Source organism: Anopheles merus, chromosome X (assembly GCF_017562075.2).
Source record: "Anopheles merus strain MAF chromosome X, AmerM5.1, whole genome shotgun sequence".
NCBI classification, from domain to species: Eukaryota; Metazoa; Arthropoda; class Insecta; order Diptera; family Culicidae; genus Anopheles; species Anopheles merus.
Window position 1 is genome coordinate 3,451,475 of NC_054081.1, and position 19,079 is coordinate 3,470,553.

A 19,079-nucleotide genomic window follows, 5' to 3' on the forward strand; every position below is an offset into this window, starting at 1 on the left:
GTCCGTGCCCGGTAACGACACTTCAAAAACCAACTTCTGGTCTTGCTGGGTCCGCCTCACGGAGGGAAAAGAAAGACAAATGGGTGAATGGAAAATGGCCAAATGTGTTCCCAAGCGGACTCGACGTGTACGTGTGGCTGTGTGTGTGTGTGTGTGTCTCGCTCTCTCTGTAGGCAAAATAATCGAATTTTTCGGGGCCCCACCGTGCTTGACATTTGTGACCCGCGCTCACCCGCGCGGCCAGTCCTCCCCCCCCCCTTGGGCTTGCACAATCTCCCAGAATTCAGAGCGCGCGCATCGAAGCGCTTCGGCGGCGGGGCGAACAGTAATCAAGGAATCCGGGCGGCGTCGGCGGATATCAAAGGGAAGTTTTGGCCTGTGCTCCCTGTGCCCCCCTTCCCGCACAATCGCGCCCCCGGTGGATGACACTCGATCATATCGTGTTGATTTTCGATCGCACCTCACCGTCCGCCTTCCCCCATAGCTGTCGCATGGAAAATGTTCGGCCATCCTTTCCCGGGACGATCCGTCCCCCGTGCCGTTGCCCGCCTGTTTGCCGCGTACTTTATTTTATTATCACGCCCCGGGGACGGTCTAAACTGGTTTCGGCTGTTGTGCCAGGATGCTTAAGAAGTGTGGGGGGGATGGTTGGTGGTTGAGTTGGGTCAGCCAGGTTTGGCAGCTACCTGGTCGCTTGATCACTACGCGCACCACTCCCCACAGCGGGAGCCCCATCGGGATGAAGATTTTTCTTTGACGCGGCTGCGAGGCGACGACAAAAAAAAAATGCGTAGAACGAGCAGCGAAAGGAAGATTTTTGTTCTCTCTCTCCCTCTCTCTCTCTGCTCGAAAAAGCACACACAAACGCACAGGCTGCTCGGGCAATTCCAGCATCCCTCCACCTACTACGGTCCGTGGTCGACGGTAGGCAGGCCAAACCGTATACATAAATAATAATAAAAACGAGATATAAATTATGAAAAATATGACGATATTATACGCTACCGTATTCATATTTTCCTTCATCATCTCTTCGGCTGGGGCCGCTGCGCATTCGTCTCTAGATAGATGGGTGAAACGAGGCCCAGGCGCGAGGGTAAGAGCAAACGGAAAGGCCCAAGTCCTGTCCCGAACGGCGGATCGAATCGAGCTTGGTAGAACGAAGCTTCGCCAGCGGCTGATGCCTGCCCCTGTGTTCGTCACCACGGGGCAACGGGCGGGAGGAATAAAAATATGAATAACTTTCTGGGAATACAAAAAAAAAAAAAACACACCGACCCCAGAAGGTTGCCCCGCACTGATAGTGGGGACGGCTTGCAGCGAGAACACAGAAGCAAATATTTTTATTGCGCCCGATCGGTTACGGACGGTTTCGGAAGCGGGGTTCGGCCGCCGCCCAGCTCTCGGCTCACACTGTCTGCGGACTGTCAACGGCCGTGTGAGATGCTGCGCGCCCGGCCATGTGGGGCCCTCCCGCCGGCTACGCAAGGTGCGAATGTCTAATGAGATCACAATCTGCCCTGCGGCTGAATTTTTGTTTTTTCCTGCTGCCGCACCAATTGTGTTTGCGCCGAAGCGCGGGTGGTTTACCGGCGGCGGAAAGGAATAGAATTCTTACTGCAGGGAACTAACAGCAAGCGGCTCGAAGACAGCTAGCGGGGCGCGCGCGCAGCCGTGCGGCAGCGGTTTCCATAATTGGATATTTTTATCATTAAATATTATTTGGGACGAGCGCGACGACGAACGACGGGCGCTGTTTTTGTATGAAAATCTTCTCGTGTTTTTTCTCGTCTTTTTCTTACGAAAACACCCCCACACACGTGCCGTGCAGGGCGGGCGGGTCGGGCGCAAAGGCAATGTCAGAAAAATATTTTTTCGATTATAAAACGGCAAGGAATGTGCTGCTGAAGGCAGCCACAATCACACACGAGCAGCGCACCACCATCGGGCACCGAAGCTCCCAAAACCTCTCGGCCCACAGACAGAAAGGAAGGATCGAAGAAGAAGAAGAAAAACACACACACACACGCACATCAGGAAAGCAGCGAAAGAACCGGGAGGCACCGAAACGAAGACGTTTGGATGTATAAAAATAATCGTAAAAATAATCAACGGCCAATATCAAGATTAGAAGATACAAATTTTTTATCGCCTCGCCTGCCCACGATGCGCATGCCGGCGGGAACAGGGTAGGGTAGGTGGGGAAGAATCGAATCACAGGCTGCGGGAAATAAGGTAGCACTCGGGGTAACGGGTTGCTTTTTGGGGGGACTGCGCGGTCTCTGTGTGTGTGCGTCTCTATTTCCGAATCGCTCCGGCGGCAAAGTTAGTAGCAGCCTTTTTTGCATATTTCGCCCGTTTTCTCACAACATGGGGTGTCGGTGAGCCGCGGTGGACGCCTTTTGTTTGCTGGCGGATAGCCCGCCGGGAGCCTGGGACGAGCAATCTTGCTCGTTTCGGGAATGGAGCTTTTTCTTTTCTTATTCTTTTCAGTACATTTTCGGTCCGCCCGTCGGCAGTAGCGCGTCGCGGCGGCTCGTTTATGTTCTCACACGCTGGCCGCAGGGCTGAATCGGTAGCCAAATCGTTCAGCGGCCGGTTTGTTTTCTGTGCCACGCGGCAAGACGGGACCCGGGAGCTGGGAAGCTCTTTGGGGGGGGGGAGCAAAATCTAGTAGCCAAACGTTTCGAGACGATCGGGATTAAACCGTATTTATTTGAGGCGATTTTCGATCGCGAGCCAACATTAAGCAAGGGGTAAACATTCATAATTAGCGCCTCAAAACCAAAGCTGGGATGAAAAGTGTGCTTTCTGCAATTTTTTCCCATTTTTTCGCAGCTTTTTTACGCATTTTTTGTGAATTTTATGCCCAGTGACTTAAACGACACGGCAGGCGACGAACCGGCGCTCTCCGTTACCATCCTTGAGCGCACATTTGTTGTTGCTGTCCAGCGGCCTGCACGGGTGATAAATGATTACATCTTCCTGATCGATGATTCCGCCACCCCTTCGCACGTACCGTACCCTCCCTTGTGGGTGATGTGGGCCAGCTGGATCTAGGTCGGCGGCGGTCGTCTCACCTGTTCGATGGAATGTTTTGAATCTGGTTCGGTTTGTTTTCTTCTGTTTGTGAAATCCAAATTCCGCCAATGTGTGCTTGTGTGTGTGTGCCTTGGCTCGCACCGATAGGATCGCACCAATTAGGGGTTGCACACGGCCCACGGTACAAGTTGTGTGTGTGTGTGTGTGTGTGTGTGTGTTTGTTTTACATTTTTACGCCTTCCCCCGTTCAGTTTGAAGCGTTTTGATTGATGTTGTCACCTTCGTCTAGTTCGATCGGTTTGGAATGGTCTTTGTCAACTGAAAAAGAAAAAGAAACCACACACACACAATTACAGAAACTAGTCTCGAAACGGAAACCAAACAGACGGGAGCCAGTTGAAAGGCAGCACAGCATGGCGAGCGACTGGGCTATCTCGGATCTGTGTAAGGTAGGAGGAAAGCGGTTGTTAGGGGGAAGGAGCGAAGCGGGCGGAGGAGGTTCAGCTACTCAATCATGCTGCTCGTTTATGCCCGCTTATGTAAGCAAACTTAATTAATGCAATTAGTTGCATCGAGCTGGCGGGCTTCGGTCCCTGCTTTGCCGCCCGAGCTCGTTGACGTTGACGACGCCACACCGACGCCAGCGCCACCAACAACCAACCCGTCCCCCCTCCCCCTTTCCGAAGAGGAGAGGGAGGAGAAAAATGAACGAAGAAAGCTGTACTTGTTTTGATTGATTTCATTTGAATAATCGAAACAACACGAAACGGCACTTTTTCTCCCCGCCGTGGCCTCGTGGTGTACACCGTGAAGGTAGACATACACATCCAGACACACACGCGCGAGGGCACGGATGCTGTTGGCCTTCGTGGGCCTGGTGGCGGTGTGGAGCGGCAGCAGCACCGCCACCACCGCAATACACAACATTTCAATAAATTCTTATCCTTTCCAAAACCACCAGCGGCTGGGCCACCGTCCGCCCCACGTATCGGGAGGGTCACCAGGTAGAGGCGCGCGCTTGTGTGTGTGTGTTGTGTGTGTGTGTGTGTGTGTGTGTGTGTGTGTGTGTGTGTGTGTGTGTGTTTAGTTTTGTTGTCAATAGTGCATCCAATGGGTATGAGCGCGGTGCAGCCTAGGCGCAATTTCCAACGCGGCGCGAGAAAGCGCAAGACAAGATGGGTTATAAATCATCGATCGAATAAGGGCCACTGGAGGAGTCAGCGCCCGGGTGGTGTGTCCCTGGTGCAGAGAGATATAGAGAGAGAGAGCGAGGGGCAAGAAAAAGGCAACAAACGCGAGGCCTTGTCTAGGCAGGCAGGTTGCGGCAGACGGACGCGCAGCATATAAACCTGTCCGGAATGTAATGGTGTCACTTCGGATCCGTTGCCTGATTACGCGCCCGTCTGGTCGTTTTGATAATTTTGGAATTTCAAGCGACACTCAAGCAAAACGACGCACGGCGGCCAAGCCGCCCCAGAGCCCAGAAAGCGTGGTGGGATGGAGGCGGCGGCGGCGGCGGCCTGTCGGTTGAATATTTTATATTGATTCGTTTCGGTGTTTCGGGCCGGCCTTTCGAACGGTTTTTAACATAACCTGACCGCAGCCGAGGCGCAGACCGGGCCGGGCTCTGCTCTGACTCAACCGATAAGCAATCCGCCCCCGCTGCTGCCTCCCCCACCCCCCCTCTTGGAATGGAGCGAGCGCGTACCGTTTCCGACGCTGGTTCGAACTGCTAGCCGGTGCTCCGGCACGGTTGCGCAAAAAGATCCTAAGAATGGATCGCTTTTTCACGGCACAACAGTACACAGAACACACAGCGCGCACGGCACGCTCCGGGATGGGTCCAGAATCACATTCACACCCGCATTACATTACGCGATTGGTGTTGAATGCCAGAGACGGCTCTCTACCGGGAGTTTACCAATTTATGAGCTCGTTGTGAACAAAGAAAAAAAAACCTCCCCAATAACCCCCAATAAAGAAGAGACCACAAAAACAGATTAAGATGTGCGTGCGCGTTCCCGGGCGTTCGTCGCTTTCAGGGCGCGATGAGTCATAAATAGTTTCTCGTTGTTTTATTTTCCGCCCTAAACGATTGTGGCTTTTGATCGGTTTTGTTGTTTTGTTTTACCACCCCTTAATTGAACTCGTGTTCTGCTTTCCCCGTCTTCTCTTTCCCCCCTCCCCCCACCTCATCCTCTATTCCATTTTGAGGAGTACATTTTGTTGTACTTTCCTGCGTCTGCACGAACCAAATCCTGCGTAGGCAGCAGCGTCGTTTGTCCTTGATATGCAAAGTGGAACGCATTAGAAAGGCGGGGGAGCATGCGATAACCCTTTTTCCTTCCCCCCCCCACTCCCTCTCTCTCTCTCTCTCTCTCTCTCTCTCTCTCTCTCACTGGATGCTTTAGAAAACAAAAACAGGCGGCGCCTTAAATTATGCAACCATTCCGATCAGCGAAAAACAAAACAACAATTTCGGCTGCTACGCTACGGATTTCGATCGGACTACAGGATACACAAACAAACACGGGAGAAAGGTAGCACCGTAACAGGCAAGCAGAGGAAGAAAAATAATCATCCCAGCTCGCGTGTGCTTTCCGTGGCAACACTTTGTTTTGTAAATAAATTAAAACAAAAACGCTCCCGGGGGAGGAACGAAGCGAAACAACAACACAAAAGGCCAAACGAAACAGAACAGGACAACAACAACAAAAAAAAAGCCCCAACAACACAAACTCACCCCTAAATACCCATGTTTGATCTGCGGGCTGATCAGATTAGGCGAAATTAATTTGATCTCTTAATTTTATTAATGACCGCGAGTGAGCATTCTCGTTCGTCTTCGCCGTGTGTGTGTCTGTGTGTGCGAGCGCTTCAAGGCGCCTTTAAGAGCACCGATCGTATCGATTACGGTGCGGCGCGGATCGGTTGCAGACACACACACACACACACACCCCAAGTTGGTGCCGCCCAGTAGCGCGCCCTGGGCGTGCTTTTTTTTGTCTTTTCTTCGGCACCACTTCCACTCGGCCGGGAGGAGATCTCTCCCGCGCGATCGTTTATCTTATCCGCCCGGTCCCGGCCGACGGATCGTCGGTCCGCTATCTGATTCATATTACATCGATTTAAATCACCTCCTCCCAGACGCCCTCCCCCGCTTGGAGGCAGCCGCACCGGGGAGCGATCAAGGCGGCTTGAGATTGATTAAGTGATTATCTTGCGGGTTTGCGTCGAAGGTTCGTCGCCTGTACCGCCGCGCAGCTCGTTCGTTTTGTTTGCTGCGGAGGCTTTCACTCCCTGGTGCGCGAGACCGTGGCATTCCCCGCGCGGAGAAAAGGTCAAAAGGGATGCCTTGTGTGTGTGTGTGTGTGTGTGTGTGTGTGTGTGTGTGTGTGTGTGTGTGTGTGTGTGTGTGTGTGTGTGGTGTGTGTGTGTGTGTGTGAGTGTGTTTTTCTTCTCTCCTCAAGTGGATGCGTGACTGTTGTTGTTTTTGTTTGTTCTTTTCTTTGCCGTTGTCGGTCGGAGTTCGGATCATCGGTGACTTTGTTTTTGGAAATACGCGGAGCGGTGGCGGGTGGGAGGGGGGTGGCGCGTGGTGATTTAACGCGATCGGTCAGCAATTATGATAGCGGGCGGTAGGCGCCGTTGCCCGTGAAGACGATTTATGACACAGCCATTCCCTCCGAGGGGCGGAATGTGTTTGAGCAATGGAAGTTGAGCGAGCGGATGGTTGCGGGGGGTTGCGGGGATTGGTTGAAAATTCCGCAACGCCCTTTTGTCCCGAAAAAGGGGACCACACACACACACACACACTGGTAACTGGCCCGGGGCGGGCGGCCGAACCCGCTCACGGGCATCTTGAAGCGCAGCTCGAGCTGTCAGTTTCTAACGAGATGACACTCACCGCAACACCAAAAGGGTCCTGGGCTGGTCTCGTTGACCGTACCGAACGACGCACCGGACGGACGGACGGGGCCGCGTGTTGTCAGCGACGGTCGCCTCCTCGCACGCCGTCTCCGCAAAGCGAGGCACAAATAATGTTGATTCATGCTCTGTTCGCACACGATTCCGAGCTCGCGCGGCTAATTGAATGAAATTTATTTACTCACCACCACAGCGGACAGCGAACCCTGGCGAGGGACAGAGTGAGAGAGCGAGGGAGCGAGAAAGAGCGACAGCAAATAACCATAATATTTACGCTTTCAATCAATGCACTGCACTGTCGGCTTACTGTGGGGAGCTGTTTCCTCTCTCTCTCTCTCTCTCTATCTCTCTCTCTCTCTTTTTCTCTCTCTCTCTCTCACTCACTCTCTCTCTCTGCCCCTCATCCGACCATGAGACACATACCTGGGCCTGGGTCGATGTGCGGGTTCGTCGCTTGCTATTGCGCTGCACCACCCGCACAGGGCGAACCGAACGGAGTTGACAAAATTGAAACGCACGGAACGTGCCGGAAAACAAACGACCCCGGCGGGTGTGCCGGGCGCAAAGGGACATGGTCGCATGAATGTGGCGCGTCCCATTGTCACAGTCACGGGCACCGGCGCAGGCACGTTCCGATGCCACACCGCACCGTGTCGCTTGGTGTGGTCGCTTTCGGAAGTTGTGCGTCATCTGGAATTTCTGTCCGAAATTCTGAACGAGAATATGTGTCGTCAAGAAACTCGGCAAATCATTAGCGGCAGGGAACAGAAGTGACTTTTTTTTTCCACTGGGATACTTTTCACGCCCGGTCACCCTCAATTACTGCCAGAGTGAAAGTCGGATTGAAGCGTTGAAGCTTACGCCGATCGATTGCAAACCCAAATGGCTGATGCGTACCCCCGCGAGGCGAGAATGGAATGCGGCTTAGCCAGTGCGTTATCTCTTCTAAGAGGTGGAGATTCTGCGGGCGATTCAATGTAGATTGTCGTTGAACCTCGCTGTCTCACGCACAAACACTCTCTCTCTCTCTCTCTTCATCAACTTCTAGGCTTCAAAACCTGACCAAAAATATTCCGAACGACAGCCCGAAACATCGTTTGCCGGCATTCGATACCTTTTTAATGGATTATTTATGTTTTCTCTGGTCCCGGGCGCTTGGTTCGCTTCGTTTTGTTCAATTTATGTTTGGCTTTGGCGTACCGCCCGAAGGTTGTCCCCGTACCTGTCGGGCTTCTGTTCTACCACACACACACACACACCCACACACACACACTCAAGCACAGAAAACAAACAAAACCTCAACCACCGCTCGGCAGGATTTACTTTGCCGAAACCAGCAGTTCAGCAGCCACGATGCCGAACCACTGGACCGGGAGAAGATTATCCCGGGGCCGGATCCCTTGGCCCCGGGATCTCTTGCCTGATTAGTGATTAGTGCATCTACACGGGGGCAAAAGGATCGTCGGGACGGATTATCCACCATCCCGGCGATGGGTCAAGGTCGGTCGGGACTCCGATTGGCCAAGCAGCTTTGCCGACGGTGCCGACGCACAAAGCAAAAACAAGAGAAAGCTCTTTCTAGAGCCTCACGCTTATTGGGTGCGATTTCCAAATTCCTGTGAAATTGCTCTATTGTGTGTTTCTGCAGTGTGCTTATTGTTTCACCACTGTGTTTGATTTTTTATTTTTTTGCGATCCACAACTAACCATTCCACTTTTTTCTCTCCTTCCCTCGCCCACTCTGTTTGCAGGCTTAGACGCAGCGCAGCGACCGGAGAGCGAACAGCCGTCATCCCCGCCCGTTACCGCGAACGCCGGCACCGTGAGCAGCTACGCGCACCAGTACGCGTCAGTTGGGGGTCGCTACTGTCAACAACACCCATCCACCGTGGCGCTCCACTCGACCGAGGCCCTGATGGCCGGCTTCCTCAAGTCGTCCGATCTCGGGCCGCACCCGCACGGGTACGGGTCCGCCCACCATCCGCACCATGCGCATCCGCATGGACCTTTACCGCCCGGAATGCCTATGACATCGTTAGCCCCGTTCGGTCTTCCCCACGGGCTAGATGCTGTAGGATTTCCGCAAGGTATGTGGGGTAAATATTCGCTTTTTTTTCTACTTCTACTACTGTTAACTAACACTTACACACACAAACGCCCCGTAGAACGCCAACACACGCTAACCGTAGTAGCTTTGCTTGCTCCCGTACACTGCCTGATCCGGAGGGCCCAGGGCAGATCGGAACGAAGCTACCGAGGCTTGCCCCGCGTAATTCTCCAGCCGCGCGCAAAACGCGGTAGCTTCGTTAGGGGGCGTTTACAGCTTCCGTCTGATCGGCGGCTCGCCCAAGGCACTGCTCATCCCCTTTCTCCCCATCGGCCACTGACAGCGTCTCATCAGCGCTGCCGGGATGATTGATTCCGCGGCCCAAGTGTCGGGGTCTTTTTGCCTTTTTGGGTAGAGAAGGGGATAGAGCAGTGTCTGCAACTCAGCGAGCCCCTCCCCGGGTCCCTCTTCCCTTACCCTTCCCACCGCCTTCCTTTGTGCTCCAATGTAGATTTTCCAGCACAAAAGAAAAAACAGCACAGCAGTGTAGCTGGCCGTAGTTGGCTACGTACGTACGCTCTCTTTCGCACCAATATCTGAAACGAAAAAAAAAGAGAGAAGACGACTCTCCACAGTTGAAGCCAGAGGAGGAATCTAGCAACGGAAGAAGAAAATGAAGAAAAAAAAACTCCAGAAGGCAGAAAGACCCCCTCCCTCCACCATGAGGAACAACCGCTCTGGAAAAGAACGCTGGGAACGCTGGGACGGAATTGGGTGTGCGCGCTTCCAAAATTACGCTCGAGTGATCACCGTGACAATAATTCATCCGTCAACTGCCCGTTTCTGTTTCGGTTTTTTTGTCTGTCTGTGTGTGTGTGTGTGTGTCTTTCTTCTCTACATTCTGTTTGTCGGTGCGTCCGGAGGCTCTTCTTCTTCTTCTTCTGCTCTTGGAATGGGACGAGACTTAGCACAAAGGCTTTTGCCGCCCATTTGCTTCCATTTCGGTTGGTCGCGCCGTTGAATGCAGAGAAGGGGGGGCGCGGGAGGAGTGGCTGGCAGACGCTCATCAAAAGCGAATTCCCGACCGGCCGCGGGCAAAATGTGCAATGCTGCAGCGCGCAAATGAAACAGTGTGACGGCAAATGGCGCGCGGCAGCACGGCGACGGCAACAAGCGACGAACCTTTAAGATGGCAGAACAACGGCCGGCGCACCTCACCATTGCCTGTTGTCGTTGTTGTTTTTTTTCTTCTTCTTCTTCTGGGGGCTCAGCTCTCTGGTTGCGCTTGAGTGACAAATTAAATTTTAATGAAACGAGCAGCCCGGCCATTACGAAAAGTTTTCGCGTCGCGGTCGGCTGCCCCGCTGGACGAGCGCTGCTGTTGGACGTTTCATTTGGTAGATTTTGTTTTTTTTTGCTTTTGTTTGGATGCTCATTAGGTTCTGACCCCCTCTCTCTCTCTCTCTCTCTCTCTCTTCCCTTTTCTGTGCTCTAATGGATCGGCGGGAACATGCCCAGTGGCGACTTAATGGAGCTGGCTGTAGGATTGTGTTTCAAAAAACTCGGGGATGCAATCTTCCTCAGCGCTGTCCAAAGGGCCCAAGAGATTCGCTTGCACCTGGTGGTAGTAGCGCACAAAAAAAAAGTGTCCCACTGACAGCTTCCTAAAACACACACACACACACACACACACTCGCACTGCGAACCTTCATTAGCGGATTGGCCGCTGGGAAGTCGCAGTGGCCGGTGCAGCTGTCCCGGGATGCTAGGAAGATGTGGCGAGCGAGATAAACCGCTTACCACGGGAATGGCACGCCGCGCGTTCCGAGACTCTAGAACGTTTCGGAACGGCTCGTAATGATTACGATATTGCTGTTGTGTGTAGCTGTCCACACCGTGCACCCGTCGGTTGGATAATTCCTGGAAGCCTTCGCCTGCACCGCCCCACGGCGAATGAACCCGGCGTGACCTTTGGCTTTGGGCTCGAAAGGAAACTAGTGCGCGACCGCGATGGTCTCCGCTGTGGGGCTTCCCCGCTGTGTCGTACGGCTTCCCCTGTACGCTCCCTCCCCCCCATCCCTTTGGTTTTGCGGGGGAAAAGGTTTTTCCTTACCCATCGTCTAATCGATCCCGGAGTGCAAATCCATCCATCGGGGCGCATTGTTGCGTTGAGAAATTCTAGCGCGGCTCAGCTAATTAATACCGAAACGACCACCGTCCCCCCGTCCGCCCCCAAAGCCCTACGACAAAGCCCAGACGGAAAAGGTAACACCGCTCCTCTGCCCCGCGTGGCTTCGGCTGGGTGCAATACGAGAGCCGTGGTGTTCGGAAAAAAAAGGTTTCCCTTGCGTGCGCGCTGTAATCGAGCCGCTGGCCCGGCCTAAAGCTGGAGGGGAGCTGACGGAAAAGTCAAAAGTCCCCGGCCGCTGCCGAATGCCGTGCAGGTTCACTTCCTAGCGCGCTCTGCTCGGTGCGCTGGCACGAGTGTTTACATATCAATTACCGAATGCGGGCGGCGAGGGAAGCCCCCTGAGCTGGGAAGACACATTACAGGGACACGGAGCCTTTTCTTGTTTTTTTTTTTTTTAGTAGGTGTGGATGGATGGAGGAAACCTCGCAGCGGACACACGTGACTAGAGTATTTTTGGGACACTCAGGCACACACACGCTCAGGCAAGTGATGACTTTTTCGAATGGAAAGGCAAATATTGACACGACACGCACTGTCCGCGTGGCCTGCCGACTTTCTCACTTTACTGATTGTCTGTGTGTGTGTGAGCGTGGTTTGTTGTTGTTGTTTTTGCTTCTGCATGCTCAACGTTCTTCCAGCCACACCGCAGCCCCACATATCCTGCAGCACCGACGTACGCTGGCAAGATTTGATAATGCTGTACGCACGGTGTTGGTGCAAAGATGGCGCTGCTGCCGCTGGCGCCACACCAAACACGCCTGGCGAATGGCGCACAGGGCAGGCGCAAACAAAGACGAGCGGCGAACGAAACGGAGAACAAAAAAAGCGGCGAAATTGCGGTGCCAGAAACAGAAGCGAGAGACAGACGGCGCGGATTCGGGACGGACACCATTTTGTAAATTTTGTACGTGACGCGGGCCGCCGAACACGGGCGGGCAGCATCCGCCGAGACGCGCGCCCCTTGCGCTGGAGGGCTGGATTGGCTGGCTGCAGCGTTTGTTTTCTGCCCTCCTGGGCCAGCGTTTCGCCCTGCCATTGCCGCTGTAAAGGTGTCTCTTGTACACACACACACACACACAGGCACATAACGCTGCACAAGGGGGCGCCGCTCTACGTGCCAGAGCAATAAATCAGGGGTCTTGTTTCCTGGGGCGCCCCTCGGTATGCGTTTTTGTGTGCTCTTGCTGCGGCTCCTGTGCACTGCCGTTTGCCCCTGAGATAAGCTGCCTCACACACACACACACACACATACACAGCGAGACACTGCGCGCGTGATTTGGAATAAATTTGTCAAAACTGTTTTTGCGCACACATCTGCGGCTGCGGAACCGCTCGTGCCCGAGCAAATATAAAACAAGCCGACCTCGAACGCGTTTGTCGATGCGCATAATTTTTCTTCTATTTATATATATGTGTGTGTGTTTTTATGTGTGATTGTGCCTGTTTCTGTGCCATTGGTTCTTCCCTCTTGCGTGTGTGCGTGTGCTGTTGCTGTTGTTTTTTGCCCTCAACTATTTTCCGCTTTGCGCGATCCGGCTCGAAGGACCAAAGTGCTGTGCGCGCAGTGCGCGCGTTGCGCGACGATTTAAATGGCTGCCCCTGGTTCACCCCGTTGACACACCGGCAGCTGTACCAATCGGCAACACTTGCAGTAGAAACTGGGGGAAATTTCACGGGGACCTTTTATTGCTGCCTCCTCTTCGATTTTCCGTTATGATGCATTTGATTTAATATTCCACTGCTAGCTGCTCAGTGCCACCGTTCGGCCGTACCGAAGTACGTTAAACCCTGCCTTGTGCAGCTGTAGCTAAACAGGAGTGGCAGATAGACGACCAGGTTGCAAGGTAATGTGAGTGAGACTGGCCATACGTCCGTATGTGTATTGGATATCTGCTTGTTTGTTTGTTTTTTTTCTCTCTCTCTTCTTGCTCTCCAATTTACAGCCAACTAACTTTGCTTCCGTGTGTGTTCTTGCAGGACGTTCAAACCGCCTGGGAGGATGGGATGGCGTACGTGGACGCGTGTGTACCGCGCTCTTGCGACGACACTCACTGGGGGTTCCAATCACGCTCGTGGAGTAGTAGTGGTGTTGAAGTTTTTTTTTTGTTTGTTATTTTTTTTTTGTGGAGCTACGCAAAAGATATTTTTTAATACCGCTTTATCCGTCACAAGTCTTTGGTTGCTCATACGAACTGTCAACACTGAGCTTTGTCAAAATTATAAGTTTTTTTTTGTACGATCACCTCAGTCTCTCTCTCTTTATCTATGTCTTCTTTTTTTACTGATTGTCACTTTAAAAATAAAAAAAAGATAGAATTCTAGAACAAACAAAATTATTCAAATACTTCCTTAAGGTTCGTCTTCTGTTTTGCTCGGTTTTCTCGGTATTCAGTTCTCTCCTTTTTTTGCGTTTCAGATACAGTATTCGATACGATTAGTTTTGAGCAGCTAGTGTAAGCTTAGCCTCCCCCTTCCCTACCCCTCCTTTCCTCACAGTTTAGATCCAGCTTCCTAAAAAAAACACAACCCCCGTTCCTCGTCTAACAAAACCCAAATCGAGCGTTTCAGTTCAGTTTCTAACGTTTTTTTCTTTTTTTCTTTTTCTTTTTCCTGCCTTTTTTCCCCGGTAACCCCCCCATTTAGGTGTGAACCCGCGAAAACAACGCCGCGAACGGACCACCTTCACCCGGGCCCAGCTGGACGTGCTGGAGGCCCTGTTCGGCAAGACACGCTATCCGGACATTTTCATGCGCGAGGAGGTGGCACTCAAGATCAATCTTCCTGAATCACGAGTACAGGTGAGTGTTGGGGCGGTGGAAAATCCTACCATCGAGGCGAGAAGAAAGGCGAATAACAAAAACAAGTCGGCGACAACTCTATCGGAACCGTAAGCGGAACGGTGGAACCCCTTTTTTTTGGCACCCCGTGCAGTTATCGGGCACAGTATATCGGGTGGGAATTTCCCGGCGGCAAAACATGTGCACGCGATGCGAACACAGCACAACACTGCAGGCCGGCACTCTGCGGCGGTTGCGGAAAAGGTGGCACTTTCGGTGTCAAGTGACACCGTTTTCCCCGCCGGCCTTTCTGGCACCCGCCCCCGCCGGTTGCGCTCGGCGCTGTTTGCTTGCGCTGTTTGTGGCGAATTAAACATTTATGCGCCCGTTCGGTGTGCGAGCCGGAGTTTGTTGATTTAATTTTAATTTTAAATCAATTGCCCCCGGGAACGAGTGCGAGGCGCGTGCGATTTCTTCCCGCAGGGCCGAGGGTGTGCGTGTGCGCGTTTGTGAAATAGGATGCTGCTTCTTCGCATACCCGTGGCGCAAAGGCGAGCCCGCCTCCCCCCCCCCCCTGCCCCCTAAATAATGGAGCGATAATCAAGGATTTGGTATTCATTCGCCGTCGCGGTTTTCGGTTTGCTACTTTCGGTTGAGTGACGCTCGAGATTGGGCGCTAACACAAAGGGGCAAACCCACCCTCCGCCAGCGCAAGAAAGCCGGAAAAAACGGCCCGAAAACCAAGGGGGAAAGGAAATCTGTTTTGTTTTGACTGTCGCCGCACCGTGAAAATCCATTTCGGTCGTTTGTTATTGTTCGGCAGGCGGGAAAAGAAAATGCGCCGCGTACGGTGCGGAAAATTGAATCTAGTTTCCGATGCTGGGCGCCCCCGCTATCTGTTCGGGCGCATCAGTTTGTGCTGTAATAATTTTATTCATACACGAGCTGCACACCCCGTGGGCTTGGGCCGTTGCGTTGTGCTAAGGTTAATGTGTTTAAACAGATCATTTTCGGTGGCATAAAAACTTGCTTATGATAAGTGGTATTTCAATTGGCACGTTTGCGAAGCGTTTGAATGCAAATGAGAGCGACATCGAGGAACTTCAGAATCGAAGATCCTGTCTTTTGAAGCACATGGAACCAATTTTACACATTTTTGGGTTAGATACACCCCGAGGAGCTTCAGAAATAATGAAATATATCCTTTGAAGCGCTCCCAACATCTAATGGATACTTAGGCAGCAAAGATCCTGTCTTTTGAAATGCACTATAACCACAGTTTTGAAATGTTTAGTTTGCGCTATTACTTGGACTTGATAACTCGCATTACTATGTTAGTAGGAAGCAAGAAGATATTCATCCAGCAACTTTGAACGCAAAGATCCTACCTTTTGAAACGTCCCGGAGCCTCTGGTGCGAAATCACTGTTTACCTTACAACCGGGAGTCAGCAGGCTCCTGTGTAAAAGCGCATCCAAATAACGCCGGACAATGCGGCCGGGGTCGGATGTTGTCGTGTTGTTGGCACGATGACTCAATCCCAACCACACTTATCCGTTTCTCCCAGTAGCATCGCCCAAGAACAAAACCCTAAAGATTTACTTCCGCTGCAAGCACGTCATGTTCGCATTACCATTTGCAACATCATTTACAGCTGCGAACACACATTCTCGCATGTCCGCATTCAGCCGTCGCATTGTCCCGGCAGCAATGAACACACAGCCCAAACAAACCAAACAACTGTGTTTGGTCTGGTCGTCCAAAAGATGTACACCGAGTTATCGATTTAGCTCCCTGTGGCCCCTTGTTTTTCTTGCCTACTTTATTTCCGCACCGAACAATTTCGGACAGTCAGAGCAAACAAACCGCATTGTTTACGGGGTTGGGCCCTGTTTTTGCATGTTTGCGCTTGCGCCCGGGCGCTCGTAACATACGCAACCAAGCATCCGTTGCTTGTGCAAGCCCTCCGCGTACAAAGACGGCCCGAACAGGATCGCTCCCATACACCGGGGTCCCTGGAAAGCCCTAACCAAACAAACTGCGGCTGCGTGACAGCTTCATTTCGGGGCGCTCGGTTGCACGGGCTCTTTCTTCTGCCCGGGCCGGGCTGTCATCGATCAATGGGTTGCGTTGCAAGAAGAAGCTAAAGCAAAGCCAGCAGGGAAGGACACCGGAACCAGCACCTTCTTCCCGCTGTGCACGTTTGCCAATAAACTTTTTGTGTCTGTTGTTGTTATCATGGGCCGAGGTCCTAGAGTGTTCTATCGAGTCTGGATGAACCGGGCTCGGGTGACCGGGGCGCTTTGTGGTGCGCTTTTTTGTGTCCCAAGCGAATCGTTCCTTCCGCTCGGACCATTTGTTGTCTTCCTAGAAATGGCAGCTGTCGGGTGGGAAACACATTTTCCGCTCGACTGACAACGCGGACGTCTCGCAGCATCGAAGAGCGGAGCCTGCTGGTCCATTTTTTCCTCCCCCCATGGGAGTTTCCACGGGCTTAGCGCGCATGTAATTCCAAACCACCTCCCCGCCGAAAGCGGATGGGGCGGTGCAGAGTGCAGGGAAATTGATTTCCACCCCTTCCCTTGCAGTTGAAGCGTGTGCGTGCTTCCCTGGGGTACGGCACAGGCGGGAGCGCGATTTGTTGCGATTCACTTCACTTTATTACTTTGCCATTGTGCGAGGGAGTTGGCCGTGGGCACGGTGAACAGTGATTACAGAGTCATTATCTGTTTGAAGTGCGCACCAGGCCGCACACAGCGGGAGCTCACCGCAGGACCGTCCCTATTTAATATCCGGAGCAGGCAGCGAGTCGCACCACTGGGCGGGCACTCGTTTTTTCCCCCTCGATCGATTAACAAGTGGCAGTACTAATGGATGTTTGCTTTGTTTTTTCTCTCTCTCTCTCTCTCTCTCTCTTGCTTTGCTTCCTTCCTCCCAGGTATGGTTCAAGAATCGACGTGCCAAGTGCCGGCAGCAGCTCCAGCACCAGTCCTCATCGAATCTGAACAGCAGCAAATCGTCCGGCGGCGGTTCGGCCGGCTCGGCGCGCTCGGGCCAGTCCGGCGGCAACAGCGGACCGTCCGGCAGCCAGTCCGGCTCGTCCGGCGGCACCGGCAGCAACAATGGCAGCCACGGCGGCACCAAAAGCTCGATAGTGAACGCCAACAACAAGCCGACGATCAAGCACACGCCGATGAACAACAGCCACAACGGTAGCGGGCCCGGCACGGGCAGCAATGGCGGCGGTGCGGGCAGCCAGTCGAACCCGGCCGGCCCCAGCCATAACGGGCCGCTCGGGCTGAGCCACAGCAACGCGTCCCCGATACTGCCGATCACACCGTCGACCTCCGTCAGCCCGCCGATCAACGTGATCTGCAAGAAGGAGCAACCCTCGTCCTACCATCACGGGCCGGCCGGTGGCGGCGGCGGCGGCGGCGGCAACGAACCATCCGGCATGAAGCCGACCGGGTACGACCTGCTGAAGGACTCGGAGCTCAACCTAGCGCACCATTCGTCCTCCGCCTACGTCAACATCAACACGCGGCTAGGGCAGTCGCTCAGCTCGGTCGGCGGCGGCGGCGGTGTCGGCGGTGGCGTCGGCAGCGGCGGCGTGGGCAGCGGCGTGGGCGGCAACGGCAACGGGGGGCTCGGTGGCGTCGTCGTCGGGGTGGGTGGCGGGCTCGGCAACGGCCCGTCCGCCGGCAACCTCACGCCGCTCGGGTCGAACTCCTCCATCATGACGACGCCGTCGCCCCCGATCACGCCCCAGACGTCCCACAATCCGCTGTCGTACGTGCCGAACCACGAGACGTACAACTTCTGGCACAACCAGTACCAGCAGTACCCGAACAACTACAACACGCCGTCCTACTACAGCCAGATGGACTACTTCCAGAACCAGAACCAGGGCAACTACAACATGGGCCACACCGGCTACACCACCTCCGCCAACTTCGGGCTCGCGTCCACGTCCGCGCTCGCCGGCCCGATGGGCTCGCAAACGTTCAGCCCGAACGGGCTCGACTACATGAACCCGCAGGACAAGTACGTCAACATGGTGTAAGCGGGCTGGCAGACAAGCAACGACGAGCGACGCTCAGCATCCCATATCACACAATCCCTCACAGAAAGGACGTCACTGAGGAGCACACACCTGTACCGGCGGCTCCACTAGCTTCAACACACTCCACACCCACACACACTCTTGAAGAGTGGAATACACGCAGCAGCAGCATCTGCCACTGCCGGTGAGCTAACACGAGCAGATCATATCAAAACCGACAAACACGCGCTGAGAGAGCGAGCAGAGGGTCGAACAGCGCTGCTGCTACTACTACTCAAACGCCATTACACAAGTACTCACTACTACACACACACACAACCATAGCTAGTGTTGCGGTGCTGTGTTGCGGTGCTGCGAAGCGGAGAACGATGCATTGTTCCCCGTCGGATGAACCTTTGCAGCGTGTCAGTGTGACCTCGTCACAGCTCTGAGCCAGGCCATGGTGGAGCACGGTTTAGGTTTAGGATACCGCACTACCACTACTACTACTACTACTACTACTACTACTACTACAAAACAGCAGAAGCGATCGGGGAACGCGATGCGAGAAGCAAACCCGCGGCGCAAGAGTAGACAAATGTTATATCAAATAGTTCATATCAGTATTTTCTTAGCTGCCCGTGCGTGTGGGCGGGTGGGTTAGGCGGGTTGGGGGAAGAGGAGGAGGAGGAGGTCGTTCTTCTTTTTTGTTTCTGTGCTGTTTCTGTTGATTGCATGCGATGTATTGCCATCTCACCCATGATGGTATGGTGGTGCGTTCTTCGCGGAAAAGAATACGAAGAATAAGAATAAGAGGAAGCAGAAGATGAAGTAGAAAGCTAAAACCCGATGCGTAACACCCCCACTACCCCCTCCCCAACCACACACCCCAGCGCAATCGATTTCAGTGCGTGTGTGAGGCCGCCGCTGCCGACCCAATTCTCCGGGAGTAGCGAGAAAGTCCCGGATACTCAATCCATCCCCCCATCCCATCCCTACCTTTTGCGGAAAATGCATTCGACCCCCCCCCCTTTTACCTCCTAGGTGTGTAAGG

The 19,079-nt window shown here is 53.5% G+C and overlaps 1 protein-coding gene across 2 annotated transcripts in view; it reads left to right on the forward strand.

Moving 5' to 3' along the window:
• The window catches only part of LOC121592794 (homeotic protein ocelliless-like), a 28,126-nt gene extending 9,304 nt beyond the window's left edge, over positions 1-18,822 (forward strand). Inside the window, exons 2-4 of one of the 2 annotated variants that reach the window (XM_041914602.1) lie at positions 8,721-9,065; positions 13,851-14,005; positions 16,922-18,822. In XM_041914602.1, coding sequence (XP_041770536.1) covers positions 8,885-9,065; positions 13,851-14,005; positions 16,922-18,046 — 1,461 coding nt within the window. In that variant the 5' untranslated portion in view covers positions 8,721-8,884 and the 3' untranslated portion in view covers positions 18,047-18,822. Of the gene's footprint in view, positions 1-8,720; positions 9,066-13,850; positions 14,006-16,921 lie in introns of those variants that run through there. The other variant, XM_041914595.1, reaches the window with a different exon arrangement.
• The last annotated feature ends 257 nt before the right edge of the window (positions 18,823-19,079 follow it).